We start from the raw sequence: 20,912 nt of genomic DNA, 5'->3' as shown, positions 1-20,912 counted from the left end.
AGTGTGTAAAGTCCTACAGATTCGGTCATTTGTGCATAGGCAAAGGACACGTGTTAGCTCTTGATGGTCCGTGTGGCAGCATATCACTTATCCGCATGGTAGGTGTATCTATACTATATATTAAAAGGCGTTCCTTTTAAAGGAACGGTGCCACGTGGCACTCTTCAAAGTATGTGTGCCTCTATCACAACGTCACGTCATCATCCAAAGTATATTCGCCACGTAAGCTAGCCACTTCATTTAACAAAACAAAATATGCTTTCACCAATTATTATTAATGTTTTAAGTTTCACATAATATTATAATATTCCTTTCATTTATAAAGTAAATATAATACATTTATTTTTAACAAGATTAACATATAAATACATATGATGTAAAAACAAAGTGGCATTCAAGGCAATGCCCGAACCACTACACACACTAACTACATAAACGATAGTTGAACATAATTGTTAAATTAAAGCAAGAAGTACACAAATTAGCAACCCGGGACATCGCCTGAGTACACACTAGTTTTTACATTAAACACATGCCTTTTCACTCCTTGTTAACAACCACTTGAATGAGAGTGTATCCATTTGTCAAACAGTGGGCATTTAACAACATAGTCTTACTTCGTCTCATAACACTTTTCAACTTTCTACAACCCTTTTACTTTCATTTCAACATTATCAATGTCAATGTCCTGCATTAAAAAGCGTTAAAGATGTTACAGTAATCGGGTAGAAAGTTTGGTGCACGAATGTTGATTCCGAGTATGACTGGGCTTGTTGAGCAACTTTTATACGGTGGGATGGTGGTCTGTTAAGAGTTTTTTTTTTTAAAAAAAAAAAATAAAATAAAATAAAAGTGACACTAATAACAATCTAGCTTTGATTATACAGACAGCAGCCATGTCCGGTGGAACGCACCTTGTACAAGGACATGGCATGTACAGACGAATATGAGAAGCGAGGCAAATTTTGTACAAGAAATGATTCCTAATTACCTCCCCCTTCTTTGATATAAATCTCTTTGAATATGCACAAGCACAACTTATGAGGAGGTTGTTGGAGCTCTCACAAGCTTCATCATGAAGTTGAATTGGATATCCGGAGAGGTCTTGGGTTGGGGCCAATTTGCTCCCTCGGGAACTTTTATACATTTAAAACCCTGACTTTTGTACAAGTTTGTCGCCCCTGGGTTGTTCAAATCACAATGAAGTGCAACAGCATGGCAGCCCCAGCTCCAGGCTTGAGCCTCAGCCTTGGCGACGAGCCTTTTAGCTATCCCCAAGCGTCGAAATTTCTCTCGTACTGCCACATTTGAAATGTATGCTATGCCGGTCCTGTCATAGCACTAAATTATAAGACAGCTTCCCAAATTCTGGGAGTAAATTCAAACTAATGACAGCTGAAATTTCTTCAGTAACTTCATAACTCAAACAAAAAAAAAAAAGCCATTATATGCGAAATTGAACAATCTGATGTATCTGCTTAAATTTATACTAACATTTAGACCCAAATTCATCTAACATCGTTGTTATCATTGACCACTAAGAGTAAGAAGAAAAAAAAAAACAGCACTATTGTTGATAGGGTTCTCCGCTGGTTCACGAAATGCTTTTAACTCTAATTAGTGTACATGTGTAAGTTATCAAGTGCATACAGGAATGAATGAGAATAATATCAACAAAAGAAGACAATTTTTTTGACCAACCCCTATTTTCTTCTCTCTCTCTCTCTCTCTCTTTTTTAAGGTAAGATAAAGAACCTGAAGGCCCAGAACCCCTCACGAGTTAAACCCGTCCTGGGTTTGCAGGCTAAACAATTTGGGAGTAGGGGGAAAGTAAAGGAATCCTATCCCCCAAATTTCACTAGTGGGCATTGAATATCCAACCTCATGGTTGAAAGGTGATCTTCTTTCCACTATACTAAGCTTAGCTTGGTAATCTATTCTCTAAATGCTCACGTTCAAAACATCAAATATGAAAAATATATAAAATTCTGACAGTTGAATACTTTCATAGCCAAGTAAGAGGATGACAATGAGCTCTTACGACACGTTTAATAACTGATCCTAAACTGTGGGAATGGTAATGAATTATTTTGTAATTGTAATACAAAATTTCATGTTCATTACCATGTGAATGAAACTCTACCTCTAAACGTGTTTTTTTTGTTCCCCACAAATTTCCATTAGCAAGCAATATCACTATCAGTAACCTTTAAAATGGTACTCCATATCCAATAATGAAACTTTTTGAAGAAAATTAGGAATCCGGGCCTCGAGGGACTACCATTACTTGTATTGACATGGAATGTTCTTCATAAGTTTAACGGGATGTTGGTTGTTTATTACACTCACGAAAGATACAGTACCTAGACAATTTTATCAGTGCCTTATATAGGAAGTTGGAAGATGCCTCTCATCCAGCTTCCTCCTTGATGCCTACACATCTGCCAAAGGGGACTATTCTTTAAACTCTTTGTCCTGCTTGCTATTTTACATCTTCCGAAATTCAAACCCCTAAGACCTAATTTCAGAAGCCTGGGAGTCACCCCTTTAACTATAGTACTATACCCAATTACCCATAATCATAGACATGTCAACATGTGACAAACAGTCTATCAAAAAGGAGCACCATTCCAAGGAAAGGCATGCTTCAGATATACAAATTTCAGGACATGCTATATTCCATATCTAGAAAAATCATTGAAACTTTTGTTATCCAATTGTAAAATTTCAGATTTCATGCATATTCCATAGATATAAATCAGTTTAACCTTTGCACCTATTAGATAGCATTGACAGTACCTGCAATGTTTTCTATACACAATAATGTCCTAGTACTCACCATCTTAACCTGCACTAGTATTTCAATTGATTACAATGATGTCAAAAGTTAATAGAGAAATTAACACACTCCTCACTCTTTCCAATATGTTTGATTAGCATGAGTAGTAGAACATGTCTCCACTTCTAATAGAAAGGACATAGAATGTCTTGCAGAAATTTCATGAGTTGTTTTGGTTAAAAATGAATTAAACCTAGGGCTCTTTCCAAGTCAAAAATGATGTTCTCCCCATTCATATTTTTAACAAATAAGAATCACAATCATCAAAGGATGGATTGTTGAAACTACCAATAAATGAATAAAAAACCTCAAGGTCCCCCGCACATAGATTATATTTCTTTGTTTGTTTCCATGCATTATGGTATTACCCAAGCAAAAACCCAAATTAAATTTTTTATTCTCAACAACTTGCATGATAATTAATATGTTACCTGCAGGATTTTAGAACAAGAAGTGACATATTTAGTAAAAGTAAACTACTCATCAAAATTCTCTCTATTTTTTATCAATCTAGTTCAGAAACTCTACCAATTCAAAAGCCTCTATAGCACAATCAACAAATGGTGGAAACTAGGATGTTCCTTAACCATCCTTAAATGAACACTTAAGGTCAAATTGGAAAAGCCTTGAAAAAGCACTAGTGATATATGATTTATAAACTTTTAGCTCTACAAGAACATTGTACTGATATAATTCAATGGCCATGTTATATATCACTTCAAAAAAAATTGATTAATAACATGATACACAAAAAAATTATAAAATAACCTCATTACAACCTTACAATTTCTCTCTCAACTCCCCCACCAACTCCCCTGACCAGCCCCCTTCCACTACCCCAACCAAACTCCCCCTCCCCTCAACTATTTTTAAGAAGGAAGGTGGTGGTTGTCTACGGATGGTTGGGTGAGAAGAAGGGCAGATAAGATGGTGGTGGCCTAGGTTGTTGATGGCTTGGTTGTGCCTGGGCGAGTGGTGGCCAGGGTGTTGCGGTGGCCGGGAAGGGGGCTCACAAGGAGAGGGGTCGGGTCAATGAGAGGGATGTTTGTTTTTTTTTTTTTTTAAAAAAAAAATTACAGACAAATTATTAATAAAAAAAAATGTAAAAATTATAAATAAAAATCCTACCAATCACAATGTGCCACTTGTCACAATTAACCTATTAAGCAAGCTACCAACCGGTCATGCACTATTTAAAGCGGATATCCCCAAAGTTCGTATAATTTTGGGAAATTAAGAGGTCGTTTAATTTTTGGAAGACTATCCAAAATTTATAATATTTTTGACAATTTTTCCTTTAAGATATTAATATTTCAAAATGTCCATTTGCAAGTATGATATCCCTAATGTTGTGATTAAAAAAGAACGGAGAAAGTATATAATATGACTTTCAAGAACAAAAAACTGAAAGATACAGAGATACTTAATGGGCGCAAACTCCCGGAAACTTCAACATATCTTGCCCTTATATTTAAAAACAAAGTAGAGACTTAAAAATAATTCATGATTTCAGAAAACAAGCACTCTTAAACTATATGGACCATGAGTTCTCTAGCAATAATTATTTTTGGATCAAACCAATACCATTTTATAGTAGACTTCTAAGCATTCCATTATATATTTATTGCCTAAATTTTATATGAAATTAAAAATCATAGCCAACCATGTTAGTATTGTAAAATATTCTTCACCAAGCCAATTGCCTCATCAAGAGCATACTAGATTACTAGGTAATGTAAAGATTCCGAATTCAAAATGTCAAACCAAAATGACAGTTGAAACAACTATAAGATGGTGTGGGAATCAAGCAATTCAAAGCCTAATCTGATTCCGTTTTTCCAAAGAGTGTTCTACTACATATTAGTCGCCCTAAGTCTCAGCACTAGTGAAATTTATATTGTTCTTGTTCTAAATAAGGACCCCACTTATGGGATTAAGGCATTGATTGATTGATTGTTCTAAATAAGGCGAAATGATTACCCATTATCAAATACATCATGCACGCATATGAACACCTTAATGCAAAGCAACAATGCAAGATGTTATACATAGCCTTGGCTCTTGTTAAACATATACTTACTTGAGTGCTTTTATGAAATCAGGATGTAGATTATTCGCCTAAGCTATTTATATTGAAATACATACGCACTTGACTCATGACGGCCTAATTGTTAGTCCTTGAAATTCATATATTAAGCCCATTCATGAGCACACATCCAACAATTCTCTCTTTTCTATCCTTAATTCAAATATTAAGCCCATTAATTAGCACACATCCAATAATTCTCTCTTTTCTTTTGCGTTTTATACAAAAGTGGTTTATAAAAAACATAGTAATTGGAAGAATATTGAAGTATTGGGTATTTGTGTTTGGTGCACGAAACAATCACTCAACAAAATTAAGATTTAAGTATGCTATTTTCCAATTTCTGTTTTGTTGGAAAGAAATTAGATGCTACTAATGAAATGCACATATCCAAACACAAAAGCCAAAGGTTAAAAAGAACGCACCTTCGTTGCCTCAAAGATCCTTTTCTAGGTAAGAAATCAGCAACAGTGTCCACAGTTAAGATTCCCGCAACATGACCTTTATTCAGAGAGAATTTCGCATCAAATCCACCAAATTTGAGATCATCACTTTCAATGTAGAAGGTGTTTGTAGAGCTACCAACAACTGCGACCAAGCAAGTCCTTTTGCAACCATGAGGAACAGGAAATCCAAATATCATTGCAATGAGTCTATCAATCCTCATTACAAAGTCCAAAGGGAAGGAATATTCAGGGAAGAAGGAGCTACAATGTGTTTCAACCACTTCCCAACTGTCATCCAATCTAGCTTCTCGAACAACTACCTCAGGTGTGACAGATGGAAACAAGTCTGCAACTTGACTAGCCTGGCAAGCTCCTAGAATAGAGACCACAACCACCAATGTAAACATGCAATTAAGTTACAAGTTATCATCTCCAAGCAGGCAATTTTAGAAACGATAAAACAGGGAGATTACTATATGCATCAACTACCTACAATAAATCTACTAACATATTTTCAACAATATACACAATTGTGACAACACTGACAAATCATAATTATAATAAGTTAACTTTTTTCATACCCCTCAATAATAATTGAATAGGGCAAGATATTAGACCCATTCTCATTTCTGATGCTACGTAAGTTAGTCTTTCCACCCAAAACAATATTGACTCTACAATCTACAAGGATCGTTTCTGATGCTATGTAACTGTGTAAATTAGCCTTTCCACCCAAAATAATATCGACTCACAATCTACAAGTGTCTACGGCGCATTTCACATGATGTAGTCTTGGCCAGTTAGCCATATTATTATTTTCTTGTATACATTAGTAGAAAATTATGGTCAAACTAAGGCAAATGAATGGTGCCAAATGTTAAAATGTTAACTTTTTTAAACAGAGTTAGTATTAGTAAAGACTACATAAATTTTCAGAATTGGTCTTCTAGGAATGTGGGATTAATCTAAAAGGCATTAACACACACATATAGAAAGCACCTTAGGCACCCCCTCCAACTTTACTGCATTGAGCTAGTATGGAATTATTGCTTGTTTTGCAATAACTAACACAAATGCAAAAGCTAAGTTGTTCAATAGATAGGCAAAATAGTTTCATTTCTAGCCAAATACCTTCAACCAAAAAGGGCCTAACGAATACTAAATTACTTGAGCTACAATTTCACTAACCCAAAATTCTATGAAATCCATTGATACCCATTATTGCTAATCACATGTCTATAATAAAAACACAAGTCAATGATCAATGAAAGTTAAGAATGGGAAAATTGAACACAAAATCAGCATGATTGAAAAACTATTAAAAATAAAATACTACCTCGGTTTTAAATTATTTGCAACAATTAGACATTTTCTACTCACACTTAATATCACATCGTTGTAAATAATTTGAAACGGATGTAGTATATAGTATATACATATTTACCTGGGAAATTAGCAGGCGGAGAAGACGAAGAAAGAAAGAAATGATGAGAGAAGTGGGGTGAAATGGAGGAAGAAGGAAGACGAAGTTTGGTGGAGTTGAAGGTGGAAGAGATGGAAGATTTACAGGAAGCAGCGTTGGAAGTCGGCGCTACTGTGATGCCGACGCCGCCTAGTGGTATGGACCGCATCTCCGCCTAAATCGGAGAGTTTTGCGATACAAAGCGGAGGTGAGGCTGCAAAGAGTAGCGCCTATACTGGCCAAGTGGCCAATAATTAGCCAATTTGTATGGGCAAAGATTAGTCCGTCACTCCGTCCCTCTTCTTGGGGATAATTAGGGGTGGTAATTAGTAATTTGACCATATGCCATAAGTTCTATTCAATCTGATTTGATTTGATCCGAGCAAAAAGGTTCGATTCTAAAATGACATTTAAAAAAGTTCTACTGCGTAACATACTTTCCCTAAATAATGTTGGGAAATTATCTAATTCCCAAATTACAGCTACTCTTTTTTTAATTCCCACCATACCGTCCACGTCACCGGTTTAGTGGGAATTTTTTAAAAAAAACGGGTTTATTAGAAAACCGCGGTGTGCTACTGAAAACCGCTACTTCAAGTAGTGGTTTACATATTAGAAACCGCTACTTAAAGTAGCGGTTTGTATTTACTAATTACTGATTTATAGATATTTTGTTTTTGAAGAAAAACTTACAAAACAAACCCATAAACCGCTACTTCAAGTAGCGGTTTTAATTTCATAAACCGCTACTTTAAGTAGCGGTTTTCGTTGGACCGAGAAAAAATAATTCGGTTTGTTTTCCTTAGCTGACGTGGACAGTATAATTGGAATTAAAAAAAAAAGAGTAGTTATAATTTGGGAATTAGATAATTTCCCAACATTATTTAGGGAAAGGGGTCAAAAAAAAATATCAATGAAAAAAATTGATTTTGATATATTCGAGTTGTAAAGTACAAAATTCATGTATGTCCTACGGCTTGCAACCTGAATTAATTTGTATATACTAATATTTGAGCTCGAGCAATGCCACCATTTGTTTCATAGGTTAACCATTAATATACTTTTAATTTGTAACTCAATTCTCTTGCTATTAAATTTGTTACTCATATTGTCATTCACTACACAATAATATAATATTACAAAAGAAAAATATAAAAGGATGACACATTTTAATTTTTTTTGGAAAATTTTATGCTAATAATCCAACATTTGCCTAATTTATTTTTCATAATTCAGTTTTTGAATATTATTAATCAATAAAACAACCTTTTATAGTATTTCAAAAAAAAAAAAAAAAAAAAAAAAAAAAACCTTTTATACCCATTCTATCTTTAAGGTCAAACCAGTCCAAACCCACAACTAAAAATCTTATATACTACCTCCGTTACAGGTTATGTGCAACAATCAAACATTTTTCCTCTCTCCTTTATGTCAAATCGTTACACATAACCTGTAACGGATAACAAGCATTACATCATAACTTAAAATAGATATATTAATTAACTTAAAATCTGTCATCAATTTTAAAATAAGTAAGAATTGCCATCAATTGTTTTTCTTCGATAGTTTATATTGATCACATTGCAAATTTCTTAAGACAACCACTTGGTAGTTAGTACTCCGTAATTCAAATTAAGCAGCAGAACGCTGTTCACACTGCTATCTAGTATCATCGGAGTCACTCAGCACTTTAGCAGTGATCAGGATTCATGCTTCTACCTAGTAGCACCTCCACTATCTCTAATTGAGCATTTTGTTTCTAATCGTAGTCTTGCCCTTTAAAGGATAAGAAAATTTGGAATACTCGAGTAGAATAAGTAGGAACAATAGTCCATTCTATTTACCATGAATAGCTTATACATATTCAAGGCACATGGTAAAATGACATTTAGCTAGAAGCAGGGATTAACATAATGGGCAGCAGCGGCCTTTACTTTGAAGGAATTCTGTACATAATGTACAAGCACCTAGAACCTGAAACTCCTGACAAATACAATGTACAGAAGCAGAACTACCTTGGCTAATTCATGTGCAGTACTAAACTTGATTATCATTGTTGCAGAAACTGTGAGCCAGCCTTCTGGAAATTAGCATCAAGCAGAGCATTTACGCAGAAAATCCTGATTCCATAGCTCGAAAGATTGATGACGTATCAAAATTAAAATTTCTAAGGGTCTTGCCTGGGCCTTTTTCAGTAACATGAGTATCAGGTGCAGTCTTAGGATGCTGGATTTCAACCATGGCTGAGCTGCTTCCCCCAGAGTTATTTTTAGCCTTCCAAACACTAAGTCCTGTGATGTATCAACAAAGTCATACAGATAAAAAGCATGAGGCAAACAGGAACATCAACAAGCACACTTCACATATGATTGATCACCTACTACCTATAATCCAAACTGAGCTTTAAAAAGCAATCAGAAAGCAAGAGAAAAAAGCAAGACACTAAACAATTACAGGTGCCCCAAGAATCCAAACAAAAACACGTTTTACAGTTATATTTCATAAATTCAGCTGGACAGTGCCATGAGGCTTTAATAAATGTCAGCAGAAACCCCTCCTATTTTTCCAGCAATATAATGAGAAAGAATAGTGTATACTTTACCAAAGTCTTGAAATTGGAAAAAGGGGTGATTCCTCATATATGTATAATGGTAAAGAGTCAGTTTAGGCCAGATATGATGATAAGAGGTGATTCTTGGTGAATAAACCAACGTAAAGAAAGGATCAAGATGCACCAAGGGGATAGGGTAAATACAGTATGCCCTGTTGAAGTCAGGCGAACTTAATAAAAAGCGGATTAAAAATACTGAAAAAATAAAAGCTGTGCGCCTCAAGCTACATCTTTGGTGCATCTCACCAAAACCGTTTTATACATATAGGCTGATATATACAGAGAAAACAATTACCAGATCCCCAGTGAAGGCAAAATTGTGGGAGCAGCTTGTCCTGAATGTAATGGAAATAAATCACAGCCAACGCGGCATTTTTTTTTTTTTTTTACATTAACATTGCACTTTTTCAGTTTAAGAAGCATACTTTGAACATAATATGACCAGAGCTACCATAGCATGACTAGGTTGTAATTAGTATTGAATACTCCCTCTGTCCCTTAATTAGATTCCTACTTCTCTCTATTATGTGAGGAATAAATGCTAGAAATAGGAATCTAATAAAGGAACGGAGGGAGTAACTATTAGTAAAATACTTCAATATGTTAATAATTACACAATTAATAAGTAAATATTAATTTTCTTTTCAATAATTATTATCATTTAGCAGCAACCCAACCAACTAATGCAAACAAGAACATAAAACTGAAAGCCCAGTCCCTTTGATAAATAAAAACAGATTGACAATACAATTATACTTTTGCCACTATGTCACTTCAGGTGCTTTTTTTTAACAAAATATAAATTTTCCTTCATTAATTTATTCAATCATGTGAAATCCACTTGCGCATTCGCTTGACATACACTTCCTCTGTTTCTTTTAAGTTGCAAAGTGAAGTGGCACAATATGTTCAAGATAGTGAAAGAAAGGTAACAATAACTCGCAAGTAACATGACATTACCAACTAAAGAAATGAAATAATCCTAGTAAGAATTACATAAAAGCCACCCCAAGTAAATTCCTATTCCCTCCGTCCCCAAAACTTCGAACGTTTTGGGTTGATTTAGCAGTTATTAAGAAATTTAAATAAAAAGAAATAAAAACATATTGGAAAGTTAAATTTACATGGGGTTTGTAAAAAAAGTAGAGAGAGAAAATATTAAATATACATTAAAAATAAAAATAAAAACAAAAAAAAAACAAAAAAAAAAACAAAACAAAACAAAATTTTATAAGGGGAAGCTAATTTACACAAATATTGTTGTAAATTGGTGGGTATTTTAATGCAAATGGGTCGATTATTTTGGGACTAAAATTAGGCCAAAAGAGTCGAAGTTTGGGGACAAAGGGAGTATTAAATTATGAAACGAGCAAAATGTCCTTTAAAACTTTATCATGTTTCCGACTGATGTCCAATTTAAAGAGTCCCCATCTCCAGACTAGATGCGACAAAGTGTCAAGACACTTGAAGTCATATTTATACCAACACTGGTAACCAATGTTAAATCAATATACTGACCATTTTGGGGTGCAGCAGACCTTTCTTTCTCTGCAAACTACGGAGTACAACTTTTCAGCACACTGGACATGCTCTAGCTGAGCGTGCACTGCATAAGATTTTTTCAATCGTTCATAGAAAATGCAGGTGGCAGATAGGTCATTTGAATAGGATTTGGGTCGTGTCATTTTGGGTCACCTAATCACATTCTTTTTTTCCACCATCGTTTATGTATGCATATAATTTGCAATAAGGCTTGAATCATTTGAAGTAGATTACATTTGTTGCAAATCGCATACAAAATGGTTCATACAGGAATATATCATGTTTCACGAAAAAAGTATACATGGAATTCGAATACAATATCATAATCAATTAAATCAATCAAGGAAAAATGAATGTCAAGTCAAAATAGCAAAAACTTGAAGTTTGGGTGATTTCAACTTTTTCAACTTTAACCATAAGGTTATTACTTATTAGGTTAGTGTTCAATTCCAAGTCATAAGTCTTCAGGTCAAACGACAAGGATATGTTTGATAGATATTGAAAAGCCAAGGATAATATGAATAAATATATAGAATAAATAAAGATAAACCTCTGCGAGAAGCATCAGATTTTGAAACAGTTGCAGGCGCGTGCTTTGCAATCCATGTCTTTAATGATCTGAAAAGTACAAAAACTCACTGGGACATAAGACATACATGACAAAGACCTGAACAAACAAAAGGTCTGTTAAATAAACTCACTTTAAAAATGGAGTAACCATGTAAAGCTTAAGGCCTGTGACACTACGTGATATAACTTCATCACTAGCAGGTTGGAGATCATCTAGTCTATGCCATGCAATTTCCTGAGCACAGAAAACATTAATGTTAGTGTATGAATATTCTCCGCAAACATTAGACTTCCTAAAACTAAAGAAAGAGTAGTTCTTGTGGAAGACTGGTCTGTGATATGATAAGAATGACTATTAGACAAAGTAACTTTAATACATAGTATATAAAATTACACACACGAGGGGCTTAAAATGGAATATGGGGAGGCTTATTCCATCTCAGAGTATGAAAAGGTCACATGCATGGATTAAACAAAGAGAAACCAAAGATAAAACTAAACAAAAATGGAGAGAAAGGTATTTAAAGAAAAAGGGGGAACCGGGGAAAAGAGAGAAAGAAAAAATTAAGGAACTCGTGCTGGATATCAAAATTTGTTTATACTCTCGGTTTGATATTATTTTATAGCAATATTTCAAATTCCAATCACCAAAAATCAATAGTATGATAGAAAGAGAATCTAAATACAAAACAACCTAAAGTACAAAAACAGCTAGCTCCAGAAAAAATACTCTTCCACACTCCTGCAAATATAGGTTGATGTGAGTGGTCTGGGGGGGAGGGGAGGTACAGTGATATTATTCTGCAGAATAAGGATTGTATGAATGCATAATGTATCCTATGTTAACTGAATTCTTCGTTTCATCTCAAGTACCAGTGGGATACTAGGATTTCCAACATTCCAGCATGTCACGGACATGTGACACTTTACTGGAGGGCAGTATGACTACAAAATCATGAAAGAAATTACGGAGTATCTCCAAAAAGAATTTTAAAAGGAGGAAAACAATTACACTAATCTCCTTTTTGGTTTGTGGAGCAAAGGAGGTGTCATCACTAACACCAGCAATTATATAAAGGCGGACCCGCTGCTGCCCAAATATTACTTCAAGGTACTCATCTTTGTCAAGAAGTTCAGAGACGTCAAATCCTGTTTCCTCCAAAACCTGTAGTCATTATAGAAACAATAATCCAATAAATCAAAACCCACACAACCAAGAGTCAAACAAAAAAACAAAGGATAGCACATTTTCTTCACCCTCCACCCCACAAACAGAAAATCCTGCTATTGGTTCTATACTATTGGTAACAAATATTCATCACAAAGTCATTTTTTTTAGAAGTCACAGAACAAGATGTGAAGAACCCGAATTTACAAAATATTTCCTTGTTCATAATAGATAAGTAAAAGGTAGATGAAACCACAAGCTTGAGGCACACAGCTACTAAGTAACTGCTCTTAGCCAATTATTGGCAAGTGTAAGCAAATTACTGGACTGCCCTCAGCTAATAAATATATTTTCCAACTACAAGAAGAGAGTGCTTGGGATTAAAAGCAGGGACAAAGCATTTTCAGGACTGAGGAAGATCATTGCCACCACCCCCACTCCCCAAAGCTTAGCTAATGAATTGGGAATCATAAGTTATATAGAAAATCATGAATTGTTATCATTTTATTATTTCAGATTCCCCACCTTTCCAATCCACCCCCTAAAAATACTTATAAAGTGAGTTAATACCAAATTATCAATGAGCAATTCTAAGAAAGAAAGAGATAAATTACATAATGATATCTATTTTCTTTTTCAGAAAATGCAGATGAAAATTACACCAAAATGGGAAATTGGTTTTTGAGATCACTGATATGCATATATTGATAGTCCTCCTCTCTACCCCTGCTATACACAACTAAAGCTTGTAATCAGCTCATAATATTGCAGTGAGAAGCTCTAAGCCTCTAAGCTACACTAAAGTTCACTTGAATGGAGTTCTCTTCCTCAGACGTCCAAAACGTGATTGACAACAGAATACTATTAACATAAATGTGTTAAATCACCTCTTTTATCCTTGACCTCAAGAAAGATACCCAATCACTAACTCACTATCAGGGCTTTTCCTTTCTTTTCCCTTCATCCCCCCTCATTCCTTTCAACAGCTAGATCCAAGTGAGCTGAAATTAAAAAGGAAAACTTCAATTGGAAAACAACTTCCTTTCAATGCCAATTGATCATGATATAGCCTGTGAAAGTGGTGCCTAATGAAGACTTCCCAAAGTTAAAAGAATAGTAATTTAAACTTGTATGGATAAGGCCCTACTCTCTTCACCTTTTATAAAATTAATATTCAGTAAAATAAATTCAATTCAGTAAAAGTAGTTTCACTGCAGTAAAAATAAGTTCATTTCAGTTAGTAAAAAAAAATTCTATTCAATAAAAATCAGTAACTTTAAAGGGAAAAAAAACAAACTAATAGAGAATCTATAAAAATAATTTCAATTCACTAAAATTTATGTCAGCAAAAATAATTGAATATCAGTAAAAGTAATTTCAATTAAACAATAATAAAGTGAAGAGAACGGGACCTAAGATATTTTCTACGCACTAAACACTCCCGCTTCTAGAACAAAGGACACCTTAGAGAATGAAAAAACTTCTTGGAACGAGATTTTAGCTTCCAATGGCCATGAAGTCCATGAGGAACGTATCCGTGAATAAAAGACCATACAATGAGGAAGGGTTAAAAGAACACAGAGCTTGTATCAATTGCTTCACATGAGAAGTTTCCGGACGCTGCCTCATTCCATACTGAAGAGCGGTGGCTCTAGTTATGTTAATATGGTCTATAATATAGATAAATTACTTTTATTTTGCATTGTACCAAGTTCAGAATAAAATATAGATACAAGCAGCTAACTACCAGTTAAGGAGAGGAGAAAAACCTAAGAAAGGATGTTTGAGGACATAAAAGCATTATTGAGTCACAACAACAGAACTACATCCATGATACGATTATGTGAAGCCACCACATCAAGTAATAAACAATTGTGGTCACTAAACAACGGATATCAAAAGAATCACAAAGTAAGTGGTGCAAGTAATGTTTAATCAAAAGGCAGCATAGGAAAATATAAATAAACTGGTGTCATTATCAACATCGTAGTGGTGGACCTGGTGGTCACAGAGTTACAAAGACAGCACCTTAAGATTGTGACAATGTATTTGAGAAGTTGGAAGAGTCTAAAACCCCACTCTGTTCAATGTATTTTGACTTAATTCACACAAAAATGTTTTTAGATCAGTTCACATATATACGTTACTGATACAAATAAGTTCAGAAAAAATAAGTTCAAATAAGTTTAGACAAGCTGTTTTAGTTTTTTTTTTTTCCTCTTCCCTTGTCAAATTAAGTTCGAAGACGCTCACAAAATACTGTTACTGCCATAAGTTTAAATAATACAAGTTTGAGCAATATAAGTTCAAATAGCTTGAGATAAGTTCAAACAAAATAAGTTAGATAATATGGAGCCTTACTTAACATTCTAATTAAGTGTAATAAACAAAATTTACAAATACGACTTGAAAATACTTTTTAGCTCAATCGTGTTGTCTTGTCGTGAAATTAGAGATTAACATTTAGAGTCACTAAAATATGAGTCAAGTGTTTCATCAAATATCAGTTTCTAAATAATCAACATGCATAATGTCCTTAATAATAGATTCTAGAGACCCTGTGGTACACAACAGCCTATGATAAATGTCGCATAGTAAATCTTTCACACAAATCATAGAATTGTTTTCTAAATATCAGCAAGTTCTAATCCTTTCCAAAATGAAGATTACTTACAAAACCCGTCTCATAAATATGATGGACACTATATAATCAACAAACATACAACAACATAATTTTTTAGAATTATCCACATTAAAGGCACGATTGAAGAGAGAGAGAGAGATGCTAAGGAAAAAAAAAAAAATTGTACTTCTCTGATGGCACATGCATGATCTTCCTCATCCTTGTTCTTTTTACCACGTGGAAAACTCCAGCTAGTTCCTTTCCACCCTTTAACCAGCAAGCACTGCAAAAAATAAAATGTCTTTTAAACCAATAATATCTACGTAGCATATGAATACCATATTTGTAAAAGGGATAGAACTGAGTGCACGATAAATCTAATACGCAAAAGGCAATATCGATTAACAAAGTTTTGGTGTGGCTTAAATCAATCACCACACTATTTATTGATAATATTTTACCTAGTTTTTGGCATTACACAAAAAACATGATTAGTAACTTAGAGCTCAAAGATTCTAAATATAAATCAACTCAAAAAAAATGCAAAAAGAAAATCAATGAAAAAGAATATTCAGATCAAAATCCTAAACAGAAGTCTCCCGAAGGGATGGGGGTGACCGGTGAGCATAATAGCTAAAGAAGGTCTATACAAGAAACAGTTAGATAAGAATATGTAGGAAGATCAGGTTTGTTTCTATACATTATATCATTTATATGATCATGCAATGCTTCAGGTATATGGGGTGGAGCAACTACCTTTCTTTTCTTCCCCCTCAACATTCTAGTTAATTGACCTACCTATAAACCCCTTCCCATAAGCCTAAGGCATTACAGATGCTCCATATCTCAAAATAAGTATACGTATATAATAGCCAACAAAAACCACTTCAATAAAAAAAAATGTTAACACAATGAAGATATTACCACCATTTATCAGTTGTGTATAGAATCTTCATTTTATAATTTTAACTAATATAGAAGTTATAAGTTTTCAGTGTGTATAGAATCTTCATTTTATAATTTTAACTAGTGAATGCCATTATTCACTGCCGGTCTCAAGCCCGGAAAAAAGAGGAGAGTTGTGGTAGGTCTGTGGCGTCAACGTACACATCTTACGGACATGAATCGAAATTTGGATATTGTGGAGGCGTTCCCTAGTCAACAACGAGCTGCAGAGGGTCTAATGAAAAATATGCAAGAGTTGTTAGGTCATCACCCACAAGCGACACACCATCCCAGCTCCCAAGGGTGGTGTTAAGTATGCAAGGGGTTCCTACATGACAACAAATGTGTATAAAGAAGCTAGTCCATGGAGATAGTATGGGTAATAAGATGCGTTTTGGGACTTGGAAAGTCTATTGTTTGATCAGGAGATTGGTTGAATTAGTAGAGGTAATGAAGAGGAGGAGAATTAACATAATGTGCCTAAAAGAAAGTGGGTTGGACAAAGACAAAGGAAGTAGCTCCATGCGTTGTAAGCTTTGAATGGAGTAGGTATCCTCATTAATTGAAAATATGTTGATGATGTGATGGAAGCGTCTAGAAGAGTGATCGAATTGTGAGTGTTAAGCATATGATAGACTGATATGTGATGAGGTCGTAACTACAAGTGCTTATGCACCACTACTAAGATTGGATGCCTCTATAAGACAAAAATTATGGGAAGACTTCAAAGAAGTGGTGCAACAAGTTCCCAAATGTGTGGAATAGGTCATTTGGTGGTGATCTCAATGGACATGTGGGCAATAGGAGGGGTGGCTTTGATAGTATTCATGGAGGTTTTGGTTATGAAAACAGGAATGAAGTTAGAAATAAAAATCTTGGATTTTGCATTGACATATGACTTGAGTATCATGAACACTTGGTTTGTGAAAAGGATCTCTCACAGTCTCACCTAGTGACTTTTTTTTTTGTTTTTTTAGACACTGAGAATGTGGGACACCCCACTATCCAATTATTCTGGTTCTAACAGCAATGTTATGTGCTAGACCCACATTTGTTCTATCTAGCTTTAAGCATACTACATAGTCTCTCCTACCAGCTTCAGATCTAATATCCTGGACGAACAACTTGATATCCTCCTCTGCGCTTTCATATTATAAGTGGGGTACTGCATGTTAAACTAATTTCTTTGTAGTTAGGGATGCACCGAGGAAGAGTTACGTTGACAAGGTGATCCCTAGACTACTGGTGCTCAATTTTCGAGGTCGCGGACGTGTAAAAGACAGAGACCGCAAGTGGAGCCTACAATTAAGTGATGCAAACTTTGACGGTAAAACCAACTAAAATTTGTAGGAAAGATAGACGATGCAAGAATTTATTCCACTAGCACTAACTTGGATGTGGATTCAATGTGGAGTAAAATGGAGCATGGCATAAATGAAATGGCAAAAGAAATCTTGGGAGAATAAAATGGAAGCATGCCATCGAGTTAGGACACATCTTTGTGGAATGAAGAAGTGCTACAGCGATAAAGAACAAACAAGAATGATGTAAAATGTTTGGGATGAGTTGCGAGAGCAAAGGTCAAGTGTGTGAAGGATATCGACCAAAAAGTTCATGCTGGAGACAAGGAGATAAAAGATAGATGGAGACCTTACTTTGATAACCTATTCAATCGAGATCGAACCTAACATATTAGTGATACAAATACTTCTCATGATATGGTTTATCGGGAGTTTATGTGAAGGATTCAAAAGGGAGAAATCAAAATGACGTTAAAGAAGATGGGATTGAAGAAAGTAGATGGCCTAATGGCATTCTTATTAAGGTTTGAAAATGCATGAGAGAAAGAGGAATTGAATAGCGTTCCATGCTAATTTTATTTGTCCCACTTGGAATCTGGAGAGATTCTATTGCAAATGGAATTGGCTAGTTTCATCTTAATTAATAATTTTAACTTTTTTTTTTAAAATGTGTACATAGAGATACTATTATTACGAGTATAATATTGAATTGAAACTTATGCAAAAGAAAACCAGACAAATAAATAAAATTAAAAAACAATTCCTTTTAGTTTTTTATTTCCACATTTCACAAATGTCTATAATTCGGGTAACGAATGTCTATGATTCCACTAAACCTCAAAGCCTTACCAACACAATACGTCCAATAAAAGTGCTAGCACAAGGTAACAGCTGTTTTCAGCTTCCCATACGAGTATACGACAATGTAAAGACAAAATATCAAGAAGTAAAACAAAGAGAGTAGATGAAAATTCATGGACATTACCCTTTCGTATGCTTTGTCCAAAATGATTGCTCCAGTGACGGGAACCCGAACCTTGTAGGAAGTGAAGTCCTTGAATATATCATCAATATGAGGAACATAGGGTTTCAAGACCTCACAACTATTAAACACTAGAAGGATTGAAGGTAAAACAAGTGTTTAATCATAAAGTACAAAATTTGCAGTAAATGCCAAAACTAGACCATCAATTTAACCAACTTAGATCAAACACAAGTCATAACCCCAACCCAACCCCCCCCCCCCCCACACACACACACACAAACACACACACACACAATCTCAAATGTAAATTTTACAATCGTTCTTCACACGTAAGGAAGCAAGTTCAAGATATGCATTCATGCGCAACTTTGAAAAAGAAAAACAAGAAAAGGGATATTCGCCCAATGAAAATGAAATATGAATGATTAAAGGATACTTAAAGACGTAAATTCTTTGAGAGTAAATGATTTCAACGATGGATTCTTCTCCACTGTATTATCTTCATAAAACCAATGTGCATACTCGACCAGAAATAGGATTCTCTCAAAAGATTGTTGGTCTTCCTTAGGAACATTCAAGACAAAGCGGCTGCACAATTTCAAAACAATATAACAGGAGAAATAAGGCGTTAGAGCAGCACAAATATTGGAATTATTTTCTAAAGTCATCTGATCATGGTCAAACAGAAGCATAATTTGTGCATAATAGGAATCCCCCAAATTAAGCATGAAATACTATGACACCCAAGGAGAATTTTTTGTTATGTCCGGAACTGTTACTCGTATTCATACTGTAATTTGAACTAGTAACGTGACAATTTATCTAGATAGAGTGAGCTTAAGATATATAACTAAACCGTGGCGCCTATACATCAATTTAGATCTTCTACTTGTAACACATAGGTAATTAGGAATTACAAAGTAGCAAAATTAAGTAGATCAACATCAACATTTCTCATCATCTTACAGGGTTTAAGATGACTTACCCAAATCAAACTCAAACACAATACAAACCAAAAAAAAATTGAAGAATAAAATAAAATTGAAGGACAAAAAAATGACGAATTATTGTTATACAAAGTGTCGAGAAAGCTGTAGAGGCTCGAATTTAAACATCATAAGCAGAAAATTAACTTAAATTAACAAATTAGCTGAAATTGAGAGCAAAAAATTAAAAATTAAATTGACAATGCAAGTTGAGTTGAGTAGAATAGAGAGAATTAAAGGTGGTAAAAATGGCGGAAAAAGAGGAGAGAGAAGATGGAAACCTGCAGAGATCATCGAGGAGTTCTTGAGGAGGAAGGCCGTTCTTCAATGGAGCGCTAGAAGATCTGTGAAGCCCTGACATCACTCCGGCGCTCCGAGACTGTCTGTGTGTGTCGCTGATTAATTGATCCCCGAGGAAGGAGGAACAAGGGGCTCGATGCTTATTTATGGGATGTTATTGGGTAATTTTAAATGGAATCGGATTTTTTTTATTTTTTTTAAGTTGGATCGGGTTTAATTGAGAGTCCTTTTCTTAAATAATGTTGGGAAATTATCTAATTTTCAAATTACATTTAATCGTTTTTTAATTTCCACCATACCGTCCACGTCATCGGCTCAGTGGGCATTTTTTTTAAAATGAGTTCATTAGAAAACCGCTACTTCAAGTATTGGTGTGCTACTAAAAACTAGGGGTGTCCGTTCGGTTTTCGGTTTGGATTTAGTCCAAATCCGATCCAATCCGAAATATAATTCGGTTTTCAATTTTTCAATCCGATCCGATCCGAATTTCTCTCTTGATCCAATCCGATCCAATCCGAATTAAAATTCGGTTATTTGGATCCGATCCGAAAATCCGAATTATAATACATTATTTTTTAGCTCCTAATACAATTATAAAAATAAAGCTTTAATACAACTAAAAGTCTTTAAAATAATGAGTAAAATAAATAGCTCAACGTCAAGTCATTAATTAATTAATACAAAGTCTCCCTAATTTATTTTTTGTAGTAGTAAGTATTTGACCTAAACTTCAAAAATTAAAGAAATCCATATTTATACAATTTAATTTTACAATTCGGTTTTCGGTTTGGATTGGATCCAATTAGGGTAAATTCGATCCAATCCGAAAATCCGAATTTCCAAAAAATCTCAATCCGATCCAATCCGATTTAAAGTTCGGATCCGATCCGAATTGATAATTCGGTTTGGAATGGATTGGATTTCGGTTTTTATCCGAATTATGGGCACCCCTACTAAAAACCACTACTTCAAGTAGCGGTGTACTACTAAAAACCGCTACTTGAAGTAGCGGTGTGTTACTAAAAACCGCCACTTCAAGTAGCGGTTT

The 20,912-nt window shown here is 34.6% G+C and overlaps 2 protein-coding genes across 2 annotated transcripts; both read right to left on the bottom strand.

Annotated features, from left to right (window-relative positions):
- Nucleotides 1-640: 640 nt before the first annotated feature.
- LOC110738977 lies at nucleotides 641-7,125 on the bottom strand. The gene is made up of 3 exons (XM_021919418.1): nucleotides 6,816-7,125; nucleotides 5,351-5,744; nucleotides 641-1,330 (listed from the first exon to the last, which is right to left on the bottom strand). The coding sequence occupies exons 1-3, from the start codon at nucleotides 7,000-7,002 to the stop codon at nucleotides 1,039-1,041; spliced, it is 873 nt and encodes a 290-aa protein (XP_021775110.1). The 5' UTR covers nucleotides 7,003-7,125; the 3' UTR covers nucleotides 641-1,038.
- A 1,471-nt stretch (nucleotides 7,126-8,596) lies between these two features.
- LOC110738976 (mRNA-decapping enzyme subunit 2-like) lies at nucleotides 8,597-20,229 on the bottom strand. The gene is made up of 8 exons (XM_021919417.1): nucleotides 19,846-20,229; nucleotides 19,015-19,166; nucleotides 18,579-18,706; nucleotides 15,535-15,630; nucleotides 12,569-12,721; nucleotides 11,688-11,791; nucleotides 11,537-11,604; nucleotides 8,597-9,124 (listed from the first exon to the last, which is right to left on the bottom strand). Exons 1-8 carry the CDS (start codon nucleotides 19,923-19,925, stop codon nucleotides 8,940-8,942), a joined length of 966 nt encoding a protein of 321 aa, XP_021775109.1. The 5' UTR covers nucleotides 19,926-20,229; the 3' UTR covers nucleotides 8,597-8,939.
- Between the last annotated feature and the right edge of the window lie 683 nt (nucleotides 20,230-20,912).

Source organism: Chenopodium quinoa, unplaced genomic scaffold (genome assembly GCF_001683475.1).
Source record: "Chenopodium quinoa cultivar QQ74 unplaced genomic scaffold, ASM168347v1, whole genome shotgun sequence".
Lineage (NCBI taxonomy): Eukaryota > Viridiplantae > Streptophyta > Magnoliopsida > Caryophyllales > Amaranthaceae > Chenopodium > Chenopodium quinoa.
This window is presented reverse-complemented; position numbering and strand designations above follow the sequence as displayed.